The sequence below is a fragment of the Heptranchias perlo genome, chromosome 7 (genome assembly GCF_035084215.1).
Source record: "Heptranchias perlo isolate sHepPer1 chromosome 7, sHepPer1.hap1, whole genome shotgun sequence".
NCBI classification, from domain to species: Eukaryota; Metazoa; Chordata; class Chondrichthyes; order Hexanchiformes; family Hexanchidae; genus Heptranchias; species Heptranchias perlo.
Genome location: NC_090331.1, coordinates 58393623 through 58408581, shown reverse-complemented (window position 1 = coordinate 58408581; position 14959 = coordinate 58393623). Strand labels below are relative to the sequence as shown.

General features: G+C 40.3%; 1 protein-coding gene across 3 annotated transcripts in view; it reads left to right on the top strand.

The window, feature by feature from the left end:
• The window catches only part of cerkl (ceramide kinase-like), a 157482-nt gene that overhangs the window by 101925 nt on the left and 40598 nt on the right, over positions 1–14959 (top strand). For all 3 annotated transcript variants that reach the window (XM_067987668.1, XM_067987670.1, XM_067987669.1), the window contains 2 exons: positions 2278–2341; positions 12569–12711. In XM_067987668.1, coding sequence (XP_067843769.1) covers positions 2278–2341; positions 12569–12711 — 207 coding nt within the window. The remainder of the gene's footprint in view (positions 1–2277; positions 2342–12568; positions 12712–14959) is intronic.

Genomic DNA, 14959 nt, shown 5'->3' with positions numbered 1-14959 from the left:
CCCTTCTCCAGTACCTGCTTGGACCACCGTTGACTTCTGCTTCCGACCCCATCACATAAATACTGGTGGGGAGGTAAGGGTTGGGTGTCTGTCCCTTTTCCCTCCCATTTGCTGCTCCCTGGGACCACCAAGTGCAGGCTGGCAGTATTCTCTGGAGTAATGGTAGGAAGGCCTTGAAGTACCTTGATGTAGGGAAAGGGACTAGTAGTAGCCTCCTTTGTCTCCATTTTAGCCTGATTACTTGCTTGCTGAAGGCCTCTCACTCTTGTTGCACACTACTGGCAAGACTTGGGTACCATGAAGTTATCTCTCTGCAGGCTTTTATGTGAAACAAAAAGATATGGGGGCTGATTTTTGTTTTGGTGTTCATCAGGTGGGTGGGGCAATTGGAGACAGATCAACAGCTGACTGGAATAACCCTGACCCCACAAAAATCATTGGCAAGGCTGGTTGGAACATTTTCCAGAGCAGCCTGCAGTGGCCCCTTTAAGGGCTGCTAGTTCAGCTGCTCAATGCTCAGTTCCACTCGACCCAATGGAAGACATAGAGTGTAGGACCCTGATTTAAATATTTTAATGAGGCTTCCACCTGTTTTGGGCGGGAGCTTGAAAATCGACTTGAGTGGACTTGGGGCAGCAAGTTAGCGATAATTTAAAAAAAAATTTTAGTCTATCTACATGTCTGTTCATGCTGAAAAACGGTAGGCAGATGAAAAGTGTCTACATAATTTTAAATGTTACACTGATACTTAAAAAAAAATCATTATATTGCTTTTCAGATGTGGTCTAAATTATGCAGTAATCAATTAGCCCTTTGAATGCTAACTGATGTTTGCAGGTTTCAAAGCCATAGCACAAGATCTATGAACTGAATTTTTCTGCCTTTCCAATGCAGAATATTTTAAAAATTAATGAAATAAATGTATTGCACCACAACATGTTAATTTAAAGTATATTTTTTGAATAAAGAAACATGCAATCTTTGTGTTTTTGATTTTGTCTCAGATAGCAGTCCTCAAAGGATTAATAAATTGCCTTTCTGAGATATTGAATAATGACATTGCTTTCTTGCATAACCACAGACATGTCAGTATTCTGCTGAGCAGCTTTATTTACTGGGCCACATGTGCAATGAAAATCATTGGTGCTATAATCCGATTTATTTAACTGTTCGCTACTCCCCCTACAGTTGCATTGAATGACTTACACTGGAGTACTTTGTGATACAGATGGACTCTCTGGCAATTAAGTACAAAATGGAGTTTGTCAAACTGAGACAGTTAATTGCTTTTGTCTTGTTCATTCTAAAAGAAAAATACTTCTTGTTACCAACCCAATATGTTACAATTTCAAGCAGACATGATCTGTTCATATATTGATATTCTATTTATTATATTTACATTAAGTATATTTATGTAAGTGCCCTTAATATGAGGGAGACTAGGCATTGTAAACAGTGTCTTTAATCCTTCAGTGGTTCTTTGAACTAATCTGATGGTCAACTTTTACCTGTTTTTAAAATAGTATTTTGCTGAAGTCCTAACCAGAAGCACACTGGTACCAGGAAACAGACAAGCATGAAAGATTAATGTAATCTTGCAGATAATGATGCACATTCTTACACAAAAAATCCATCTGCAAGTGTCATGTCAGTCAGCAGAAATCTTTGATGGGTAGATGCAGCTGGGCAGTCTCTTCTGGCAAAGCTGCCCTAGAAAATGCTAAATGTAGTTATGATGCTTAGTGCCATCTGCAGCATGCCAGCTCATCCCATCTTCATTGGCATTTAGAATGCCACATAGGGCATAAACACAGTAGAGATGGCAATGTGGAATGACAGATTCAAACCCTCTGGAGAATGTAGGCTCTGGTGTGTAGCTTTGCCACCTTCCCCCTACTATCATTTGATGTTGTCACCGGTGTTGAATGTAAAAATTTCTGTTCCTTAATTCTCTAATTATAAGTTAACTTAACCTTAAAAGCAAAATGGCACAAAATCTAATTTTAGTATGTGGAAGTAAAGATAATTAGAATATGCTATACAGGGGTATTCAATTTTGGAAAAATCAGCACTAACTGCCTTGGCGTCTGATTGTGTTTGCATTTCTTTTTTCTTAATTATAAAATACACTTTCTAGTAAAATTTGCCTTTTATAGCCTTACCATATGTTCATACATATGTCAACCACAAGTTCAAAGGTACCAAATTAATAAGAAGTGTTGTCAAATCTTCAGATATCTTCTATTTTCTATTCCTGATCATGTTTTTCTTCTGTAGTTACAGAGTATGAAGGACATGCTTTTTCAATTCTCAAGGAATGTGATATTCAAGAATTTGATGGGTAGGTAAACACGGAACCAAAGTCATCAAAATATTTGTTGAATTCTGTCAAACTGTGATGAGTTTCTCCTGAAAGTAACCCTTTCTCCAAATGATATTGTATCCAACATTGCAATGACTAAATAACAATAATCAGCCATTTGCAATTGAAGTAATTTTTTTAGACAAAGAACTCTTCTGTGTAGAGTCACAGCAGGTGGGAGTTTAATTACCTGTTCTGTAAGCAATGATGAAGTACCTTCATGCAAAGGACTGCTGGTATCGAGGTTTTATACAACAGTTTATTTCCCCGTTGCTTACATTGAGTCAAATTTAGCTCTCCTTTTAATATTTTCTGCTCTTGTTTACAATGTATAGTGGTGACACTATCATATGTGATCAAGGACTTAAACAATGGGCCGGAAATTGCTTAAAAAATAAGGGTGAACTCCACAACACTCACTGTTGTTAGTGGCGAAATCAAGGAACAAGTTCCGGCATTCACACATGCACAGACGTGGAAATCTGGAACTTGCTCCTCCTGGTTCGCCGGCGATATGACATCTTTGAATTAAAGGGATATTGCCGTCTGGAATCAGTGGAATCAATGGACCAGTGCCAACTTGCACTTCTGTACAGCTGGAAAGTAACTAATATCGCCATATAACAGGTATGCTTAAAAATACTAGGTCTAAACTAAATTTTAACAGCGCCGTAAGTCTTAATGACTGGCAAACAATTAAAAATTAACTTTTAAAAATGTGGAATTTCATTACTCCTTATTTTGATAGTTTTTGGTCATAACAATTTTTTAAAATTAAAACATTTCTTTTAACTTTTCCCTTCCATCTCTTTTACTTAATTTGATTATTTCTTACCCTCTCTTTTTCACTGTCTATAACTGTTTTTACAAATGATTTTAGTGTTGTACCTTTCACTTCCTGGATTTTACGTTCCAGCTTGCAGAAACTGTTCGCAACTTCTCAAAAATGCTGCAATCTGATTGGTTGAGGGGAGAGATAGATCCTCTCGCTTCTCCCATGTGTCCTATCTTCGCTGGAGCTGACATTGAGCTCTTCTACGCTTCCTATTAGAGGAAGTGCACGCAGTAAAGTTAGTGGATTAGTATAAATCTACGGAGCGGCAAGCATGTTGGTTCGCCACTCTGAGTAATTTCTGGGCCATTGTCATCCTCTGTTAAAGAAAAAAAAATGATAAAGCTATTTTTTTGCCTAAATCGGAGCTTACATCTGCAATTCATACTTCTGGATAGTCTTTCAGAACTGAGGTATTTCATATCAGTCCATTGATTACTGAATAGCCTTTCAGGTTTCAACAAATATTCCTTTGGTATGGCAATTGCAAAAATTGATTAGTGCATGTTTTTGGTCATTTTAATGTGTAGTTACCGCCATGTGTTGAGACTCTACCCGAAGACACTCTTTACTTAGAAACATAGAAAATAGGAGCAGAAGTAGGCCATTCGGCCCTTCGAGCCTGCTTTGCCATTCAATATGATCATGGCTGATCCTCTATCTCAATACCATATTCCCGCTCTCTCCCAATCCCCTTGATGCCTCTGTGTCTAGAAATCTATATATCTCCTTCTTAAATATATTCAGTGACTTTGCCTCCACAGCTTTCTGTGGTAGAGAATTCTACAGGTTCACCACCCCCTGAGTGAAGACATTTCTCCTCATCTCAGTCCTAAATGTCCTACCCCGTATCCTGAGACTGTGACCCCTCGTTTTGGACCCCCCAGCCAGAGGAAACATCCTCCCTGCATCCAGTCTGTCTAGCCCTGTCAGGATTTATACGTTTCAATGTGATCCCCTCTCATTCTTCTAAACTCTAGTGCATACAGGCCTAGTCAACCCAATCTCTCCTCATACGACAGTCCTGCCATCTCAGGAATCAGCCTGGTGAACCTTCGCTGCACTCCCTTTATGGCAAGTATATCCTTAGGTAACGAGACCAAAACTGCACATAGTACTCCAGGTGTGGTCTCACCAAGGCCCTGTATAACTGCATTCTTGCTCCTGTACTCAAATCCTCTTGCAATGAAGGCCAACATACCATTTGCCTTCCTAACTGCTTGTTGCACCTGCATGTTTGCTTTCAGTGACTGGTGTGCATGGACACCCAGGTCTCTTTGTATATCGACATTTCCCAATCTATCACCATTTAAATAATACTCTGCCTCTCTGTTTTTCCTTCTGAAGTGGATACCTTCACATTTATCCACATTATACTGCATCTGCCATATATTTGCCCACTCACTCAACTTGTCTAAATCGCCTTGAAGCCTCTTTGCATCCTCCTCACAACTCACTATCCCATCTAATTTTGTGTCGTCAGCAAACTTGGAAATATTACATTTGGTTCCCTCATCCAAATCGTTGATATATATTGTGAATAGCTGGGGCCCAAGCACTGATCCCTGCGGTACCCCACTGGTCACTGCCTGCCACCCGAGAAAGACCCATTTATTCTTACTCTCTGTTTTCTGTCTGTTAACCAATTTTCAATCCATGCCAGTATATTACCCCCAATCCCATGTGCTTTAATTTTGCACACTAACCTCTTATGTGGGACTTTATGAAAGGCCTTCTGAAAATCCAAATGAACCACATCCAGTGGTTCTCCCTTATCTATTCTACCAGATACATCCTCAAAAACTCCAGTAGGTTTGTCAAACATGATTTCCCTTTCATAAATCCATGTTGACTTTGTCTAATCCCGTTGATATTTTCTATGTGTCCTGTTATCACACCCTTTATAATAGACTCTAGCATTTTCCCTACTACTGATGTTAGGCTAACCGATGTGTAGTTCCCTGTTTTCTCTCTCCCTTTTTTAAATAGTGGAGTTACATTTGCCACCCTCCAATCTGCAGGAACTATTCCATAATCTATAGAATTTTGGAAGATGACAATCAATGCATTCACTATTTTCATGGCTACCTCTTTTAGTACTCTGGGATGTAGATTATCAGGCCCTGTGGATTTATCGGCTTTCAATCCCATTAATTTCTACAGCACTTTTTTTTATTTCCACCTTCTCACTAGTCCCTTGGTTCCCTAGCATTTCTGTGAAGTTATTTGTGTCCTCTTCTTTGAAGACAGAACCAAAGTATTTGTTTAATTGCTCTGCCATTTCCTTGTTCCCCATTATAAATTCTCCCATTTCTGACTGTAGGGGACCTACATTTGTCTTCACTAATCTTTTTCTTTTTACATACTTGTAAAAGCTTTTACAGTCCACTTTTATGTTCCTTGCAAGTTTGCTCTCATACTCTATTTTTCCACTCTTAATCAATCTCTTGGTCCTTTTTTGCTGAATTCTAAACTGCTCCCAATCCTCAGGCTTGCTACTTTTTCTGGCAACTTTATATGACTCCTCTTTGGATCTAATACTGTCCTTAATTTCTTTTGTTAGCTATGATTGGGCCGTTTTTCCTTTTGTGTTTTTGTGCCAGAAGGGAATGTATAACTGTTGCAATTCATGCATTCGTTCCTTAAACGTTAGCCATTGCCTAGCCACCGTCATGCCTTTTAATGAAGCTCCCCAATCTATCATAGCCAACTCACTCCTCATACCTTCGTAGTTTCCTTTGTTTAGGTTTATGACCCTAGTTTTGGATTGGACTACTTCACTTTCCATCTTAATGAAGAATTCTATCGTGTTATGGTCACTCTTCCCTAAAGGACCCCGCACAACAAGATTATTAATTAACCACTTATCATTGCACAATACCCAATCTAGGATAGCCTGTTCCCTAGTTGGCTCCTCAACGTACTGATCTAAAAAAACATCTCGTACACACTGCAGGAATTCATCCTCCACAGTATTATTGCTAATTTGGTTTGGCCAGTCTATATGTAGATTAAAGCCACCCATGATTACTGTAGTACCCTTGTTACATGCATCTCTAATTTTCTGTTTGATGCCATCCCCTACATTACAATTACTGTTTGGAGGCCTATAGACAACTCCCACCAGTGTTTTCTGCCCCTTGGTGCTTCTTAACTCCACCCAGACTGATTCTACATCTTGATTTTCTGATCCAATATCCTTTCTCACTATTGCTCTGATTTCATCCTTTACTAACAACGCCACCACTTCTTTTCCTTTTTGCCTGTCCTTCCTAAATATCGAATACCCTTGGATATTCAGCTCCCAGCCTTGGTCACCATGTAGCTATGTCTCCATAATCGCAATTATATCATATCCATTTACATGTATTTGTGCTGTTAATTCGTCTACCTTATTACGAATGCTTCCTGATACAGTGCCTTTAGATTTGTCTTAATATTTTTAGATATCTTAACATTTTTTGTACTATGGCCCTATTTGTCTTAGCTATCTATCACTGGTCCATTTAATTTCAGGTCTCCCTCTGTCCACTCCTCACTCATGTTGGCTGCTGCTCTAAACCCAGGCTCTCCACTTTTCTTTTTTTAGTAATTTCCTTGCCCTGCACTGCTGTCATCTCATCTAGCTATTCCCCCTTTCATTTACACCTTTTCCAACACCATGAACTTCTTAATCCCACTGCTTGCTCGAAAGCACTCCTAGCTAACCTTCTATCTTACCACTAACCCAGGGATTGTGTCCCTCTTTGGCAAATCCATGACTTCCCTCTGCCCTTTCTTTTGTATTCTCTGCCACACTTAGTTTCCTTGAGGGATAATCTCTCTAACCGCCTTCCCATTCTCTTATTTCTTCCATTGTCCCTCTCCACCCTGCCAGTGGATCAATCGCTGTTCTTCTCCGCATTGTCCTGCAGAACATTCACTCACAAACAGGACCCTCACCATCTATGACCTCTTCGTGGATGAAGCCATTGACATCCTGGCCCTAAAAGAAACTTTGCACGTGAGTGGTGACACCTTTCCACTCACCGACGTCTCCCCACTTGGCTGCACATTCCATTATTTGCCCTGTCAAACTGCATTGGCAGTGGTGTAGCCTTTATCATTAATTCCCACTTTGGCCTCTCTCCTTATTTCCTTGAGACATGGAGTAACATCGAGGCTACAGCACAGAAAAAGGCGATTCGGCCCAAATGGTCTATGCTGGCGTTTGAGCCTCCTCCCACCCTTCTTCACCTAACCCTGTCAGCATACCCTTCTATTCCTTTCTCCCAGATGTGCTTATCTAGCTTCCCCTTAAATGTAGTTATGCTATTTGCCTCAATTACTCCTGTGGTAGCACGTTCCACATTCTTACCACTCTATAGGTAAAGACGTTTCCCCTGAATTCTCTATTGGATTTATTAGTGGCTGTCTTATATTTATGATCTCTAGTTTTGGACTCCCCCATAAATTTAAACATTTTCTCTACATCTATCCTATCACACCCTTTCATTATCTTAAAGACCTCTATCAGGTCACCCCTCAGCCTTCTCTTTCCTAGAGAAAAGAGCCCCAGCCTGTTCAGCCTTTCCTGATAAGTATTTTCTCTCAGGTCTGATATCATCCTTGTGAATCTTTTTTGCACCTTCTCCAATGCCTCTATATCCTTTTTACAATATGAAGACCAGAACTGTGCACTCAGTCCTACCTTCCACTCTCTTGATCCACTCACCACCCTTGCTTAACCACTCAATTATATTTTCTGGCCTCCAGGCCTGCTAATCTTATTAAAGGCTCGCTTTGCTCAGGTGCACTCCGTTCCCCTTTCAAAAGCTCCATCATCACCCTCAAAAGTCCACTCTTGACGTAATCTTCTATTCTTCCACCTCCATTATCTCCAACTCATACAAAACTCAGCGGCCTGTATTTTATTCCTAATGAGACCTGCCTGCCCGTCATCCCCATTCTCGCTGATCTACACTGCCTCTGCGACTCCCATGCATTGAATTTAAAATCCTCATCCTCATCTTCAAATCACTCCAAGGCCTTGCCCACCCTAGCTTTGCAACCTACATTTCTAGCTTTACATCCCTTCCCCACCCTTCGGTCTTCTGACTCTCTGGCCTTCTGTATATCCCCTTTACTTCCACCCACCATGGGTGGCAGAACAATAAGCCAGCTTAGCCTGACATTCTACAACTCCATCCCTAAACCCTTCTGCTTCCTTTCTTGTGTCTCTATCTTTAGAAGTCTCTGAATCAGAAGGTTGTGGGTTCAAGTCCCACTCCAGAGTCTTGAGCACATAATCTAGGCTGACACTTCAGTACAATATTGAAGGAGTCATGCACTGTCTGAGGTGCTGTTTTTCTAATGAGATGCTAAACCGATGCCCTATCTGCACTATTAGGTGGACATAAAAGATCCCATGTCACTGAAAAAGAGCAGGGGAGGTCTACTGGTGTTCAGGTTAACTTTAATCACTCATCTAACATTATTAAAAAACAGATTAATTGGACATTTAGCTCACTGTTTGTGGAATCTTGCTGTGCATAAATTAGCTGCTGCATTTCCCTATATTAGAACAATGACAACACTTCAAAATTACTTCATTGCCTGTCAAGCGCTTTGGGGCCTCCTGAGTTCGTGAAAGGCACAATATAAATACAAGTACTTTCATTCTTTTGTTCTTCAAAAGCTTTCTCCAAACCCTTTTTGACTAAGCTTTCGGTCAGTTCTCCTAATTCTACCACCATAGGTGATATCCATTCTTTTTGATTTTCCCAAATGCCTTGAGATGTTACTGATCCTTCTGCCACTGGAAACAGTTTCTCCTTATTTACTCTATGAAAATCCTTCATGACTTTGAACTCTTCTATCAAATATCTCCTTAAACTTCTCTGCTCTAAGGAGAACAACCCCAGTTTCTCTAGACTCTCCATGTAACTGAAGTCTTTCAACCCTGGTGCCGTTCTAGTAAATCTCCTCTGCACCCTCTCTAAGGCCTTGATACCTTTCCTAAAGCGTGGTGCCTAGAATTGGCCACAATACTTCAACTGGGGCCCAACCAGTGTTTTATAAAGGTTTAGCATAACTTCCTTGGTTTTGTAGTCTATGCCCCTATTTATAAATTGTAAACAATTTTACAACACCAAGTTATAGTCCAGCAATTTTATTTTAAATTCACAAGCTTTCGGAGATTTCCTCCTTCCTCAGGCAAATGTTTATAAAGCCAAAGATCCCGTATGCCTTTTTAACAGCTTTCTCAACTTGTCCTGCCACCTTCAAAGATTGTGTTCCTACACCACCACGTTTCTCTGTTCCTGCACCCCCTTTAAAATTATACCATTTAGTTTATATTGCCACTCCTCATTCTTCCTACCAAAATGAATCACTTCACACTTCTCTGCGTTAAATTTCATCTGCCCATTTCACCATTCCATGTCCTCCTGAAGTCTGTTACTATTCTCCTTACTGTTTACTATTTTTTTGAGTTTCATATCATCTACAAACTTTGAAATTATGCCTTGTTACCCAAGTCCAGGTCATTGACACCAATGCATACTTCCCTCCGGCCTCAAAAAGCTCTCTGCTTTCTGTCCCTTAGCCAATTTCATATCCTCGCAGCCACTGCCCCCTCAATTCCATGGGCTTCAATTTTGCTAACAAGTCTATTATGTGGTAATTTATCAAACGCCTTTTGAAAGTCCATTTATGCAACATCAACCCTTGCACTATATAAGTGCAAGTTGTTCTTGTTGTAGTATGTGGAATGAGTAATTGTTTCAGAAGTTATATTCTATGAGTTAAATAAGTCCAATGGACCCTTTATTATCCACTCTAATGGAAGGGATTCTCCTACACACTGGTGGATAATAGAAATGGGCAGATAATCAAGAATCCCCCACTTTTTATCTTAGTTATTATACAATACTCTAGGCCAGGAATGCTTATGATTTAGTCTTTATCGGCTGCATAGGTACAGACTGTGGAATGCCGGCGATGACATATAAAGATTAAGTCTATGTTCCCATTAGTTTGCATATATCTCAAATTGCAGATACTAATACATCTTGATGTTCTGAACTAAGGTTTATTCACCGATGATGCAACAGCACGAAGAACATCCCTTTCTAAATCTCCAGGCCTAGAAAATTCAAACAGAACAAGCCAGTGAATAAGAAACATAGACACAAATAGAACTAAGCTATCTGGTCTTTGAGGGCCAGATTGGAAGGATTCAGAGGTCACCGGTGGCTCTAGGGCTATCAGTTGGTCATCCATGGAATGAAGATCAGCACAGTGCAAATAGCAAACTGAATTTAAGCTATCTCAGGCTGCTAGAGGTTGATTTATGTCAGATCATGATATGACATTTAGTACAAAGCTTTTGTCCTGCTAACGTTTTGACTGATAATCTGGAAGATGGATAATTGGAGTTTAGATGATGGCAGTTCCGCTGTAATTATAATTTTCATTTTGAAAAACCAGCGCAAAGCTCTTTCTGCTTCACGAGTCTAGTTGTTTGGATCCTTAATCAGGCAGTACAAGGTTAATCTCCTGGGTGGTCACTTTATCACGATGCATTAGCATCTGGTATACAACCATTGAATCAGTGGCTGGTGGAGTGTGTAGGAACATAGGAACAGGAGTAGACCATTCAGCCCCTCGTGCCTGCTCCGCCATTTGATAAGATCATGGCTGATCTGTGATCTAGCTCCATATACCTGCCTTTGGCCCATATCCCTTAATACCTTTGGTTGCCAAAAAGCTATCTATCTCAGATTTAAATTTAGCAATTGAGCTAGTATCAATTGCCGTTTGCGGAAGAGAGTTCCAAACTTCTACCACCCTTTGTGTGTAGAAATGTTTTCTAATCTCGCTCCTGAGAGGTCTGGCTCTAATTTTTAGACTGTGTCCCCTACTCCTAGAATCCCCAACCAGCGGAAATAGTTTCTCTCTATCCACCCTATCCGTTCCCCTTAATATCTTAAACTTCAATCAGGTCACCCCTTAACCTTCTAAACTCTAGAGAATACAACCCCAATTTGTGTAATCTCTCCTCGTAACTTAACCCTTGAAGTCCGGGTATCATTCTAGTAAACCTACGCTGCACTCCCTCCAAGGCCAATAAGTCCTTCCGAAGGTGCGGTGCCCAGAACTGCTCACAGTACTCCAGGTGCGGTCTAACCAGGGTTTTGTATAGCATTGGTGATATAGTGGATCTGATAATTCCTGTAATTTTATCATGGTTGGGGGCTGCTTGTGCATATTTGCCTAAACTTCTTTAACATTGATCCAAAGAAAGAAGAATAGTAGGAATCCCAGGGAGGTTGAAAACTAGGATCTCTGAGATCCTGACAAATTGTTTAACTTCCAGTGTTGGGACAACCAGAGCCAAAACATTTAGACTTTGGGCCATCCTGATCTTAAACACATTCAGCAACCTTGCTGATTAATATTGTGGCTGGCCAGCAAATATGTGCAAGTTATCATCATCCTATACCTCTTCCTGGTCATTCTTAGATTCCCAGTCACCTTGGGGTTTGTTGTGGGGCAACTTCCTCAGGTGCCTTTTCTCTTTATAGATGCTAACGAACCTGATGTATTTCTAATTGCAGTGTTTCTCTTTTTTATTTGCAAAGACATTATGGGAACTAAAAAAATCAAACTTGCTCAAGTCAACATGAGCTTTCGCTGCCTTGATAAATCTGGATGGGCACATGCAGGTCTTTTGCATTGAATCATGGAAAGGTTACAGCATGGAAGGAGGCCATTCGGCCCATTGAGTCCATGCTGGCTCTATGCAAGAGCAATCCAGCTAGTCCCACTCCCCCATCCTTTCCCCGTAGCCCTGCAAATTTTGGGAACAGTTTCTCTCTATTTACTCTGTCTAGACCCTTCGTGATTTTGAATACCTCTATCAAATCTCCTTACAACCATCCCTGTTCCAAAGAGAATAACCCCAGCTTCTCCAGTCTATCCACGTAACTAAAGTGGTTGCTATATGTGCCCTTCATAAGATCACTATTCAGAAAGTACTAACATTGGAATCACATGGTGATTAGCCCAGCCTGCTGAAGAGGTTGAGACTGGGCACTGATCAACAATATCTCTACAAATATCAGTGAGAAACATTATACGGTCTAATTTAAAGTTGCATTAAATAGGCCATGTTTACTATCACTCCCAAATGCTGGAATATGGGATTAGAGTAGACAGGGCTGATGGCCGGCGCGGACACGATGGGCCGAAGGGCCTCTATCCGTGCTGTATGACTCTATGACTCTATGACTCCCCTCAAAAAGGTATGATTATAGTCTTGCTTATTTAAACGATATACAATGATTCCTCCAGTATCATTTTTTATAATGTTCTGTTTGTTGCTCTTACAGAGTGGTGTGTGTGGGTGGTGATGGGACTGTAAGTGAAGTGGCCCATGCTTTACTCCTGCGAGCCCAGATTGATGCTGGGAGGGACATAGATTCCAACTTCACGCCTGTCAGAGCACCACTTCCTCTCGGCATAATACCAGCAGGTGGGCTTAGAAAGTGCTGACTCATTTGGATCTGCATCTGTCCTTATTCTGTTCATCACCCCTCCATAATTTAAGTTAAACGTCTAGCATTTATTATGGTGCTATAATATAGATATATATATATATATATAATATATTATTTATATACATGGTTTGCATCAGTTATTAGGGACATGATTGGGGGACATTTATTTGTAAGGAATACTGGCTCGGGAGCCAATTGATTCTCTGTACTGAAATCATTGTTGATTGTCTTTAAATGATAAACTGGATGATTTTATTCTAAGTAGAATATTTCAGTTAGACATCTTTAATGGCATCTCAGAAAATTTCAAGTGTTACTATTACATTTTCTATCTGACAATTAATTTCCTGAAAGGATTTCATTACCAGTGTTGTGAGCCTTTATATTGATGATAATAGGGCTATGTTTTTATTTTTCATGCAGTATTACAGGTATTGTCTCAAATGCATCTGTCAATATACATAAAGTGTGTAAGTGAGAATTCAATGTGATTGTCATTTTAAAACTCTTAAGGATAATTCTTAAGGGACAAATTTTACCTGGGAGATTGAGGTTTAGGGATTTATTGCAGTTACAATACATGGTCACAGAAAATATATTTCCAGAAATGTATCTGAGACTATCTGTGATAATGTTACTAAGATAATATGTTTTCCAAATTACCATAGAGCTGTATTTTGTGCAATAAACATTTTGCAGTGGCAAGATTGTGTGTTTTCAGAACACTTCCTATAATTGAGTATTTTTATGGTAATGATATTTCCACTGGTAGTCGAAGGATATTTTACTGAAAATATCCAGTTTCTACTGCCATTTAAGTCTGTTTAATTCCATTATCATTACAATATTTTGCCACTATTGAAACTAATTAAGATGCTAGACTGATGGATTTTGAGAAAAGCAGTTTATTCTTACAAAACTAACATAGACTGTGTGGAGTAAAATCATATTGTAATATTTAATGAGACCATGTTTACAGATCGGGTCCATACTTCAACATTTAACTTATGTAGTACTTTCCAATTACATAATAAATCTTGGATAATTAGCATGAACTGGAGTTTTTAAACTATGCACAATTATGATCTGCCTATCATACTGAACATTTGATGCATGTCTAAAGCCAGCATTTCCTATAATTTATAATGTCCATTGGACAGATATTTAAAGATCAGACAGGATAATGTAAAACAATGAAAATTTAAGGCTCATGAGGTATATTTTTCTCTTTCAGTAAAAACAAAGCTTTCTTCTTTAATTATTTTATGTTTGCATACCTTTGATTCAAAATGGTGGCTGGCAACAATTAACTTCTAGTTAAATTAATGAAATTATAAATTTGATAGTGGTAATTGCAGAAAACCGGCCAACCGTAAGTCACATGAAATAATTCTATTTTCACGCTTCCTAAACATTTAATTTGGCACTAACCAGGAAAACTGAAAGAACTGTACTTAATCCAACCACAGAGGGAGCAAAACTTAGGTGGACATAACTGATAAAGGTTTTAAAAATTTGCAACCTGACCCAACTCCTGGGGGTAAATTTTAACTCCCAAGAACGGGTGGGTTGGGGGCGGATGGGGAGTAAAAAATCTTCCGTTTTCAAAGCAGGTCCGCATCCCAGCTCCAACACGCCTACTTCTGGGTTTAACCAGGCAGGATTGTGTATGTGTGGACAGCAGACACCAGGAAGTCCCACCCCCACTTAAAGCCGGTGGGCCAATACTTAAAAGGGCAATGCACCTCTTTGAGGTACTTAATATTTTGTGTATTGGAATAATAAAACAACCTTACCTGTTTGGGTTTCCCATTGCTTCCCATTCACGTCAGGTGAAAGCAGGCAGGAAAGGGCCAGATTCATGAGGTGCATGCTTTTATTGCACTGCTTGTCGGCCCGGAGGAGCAGGAGTGCTTCACCCAGGACCAACAAGCTCACCTGGCCAACAGGACCACCTCCTACCTCTGACTCCTCACTGGGCCTCCAGTGACTGTGATCTTCTTCCCGGCCCCCTGATCTCTTCTTTGCCCCCCCACACCAATGATCTTCCCCCGAACTCCTCCCCAGCCCATGAACCCTCCCTCCCTCCGATCCACGGCTGCGGCCCTCCCGACAGCCAGCCAGCCTGTGAAACCCGGAAGTGCAATTAATTGGCCTCAGTAAAGATCGCGACCTGCCCACTTACCTTCTGGATTTTACACCCAGAAATGCCACCCCCCCCCC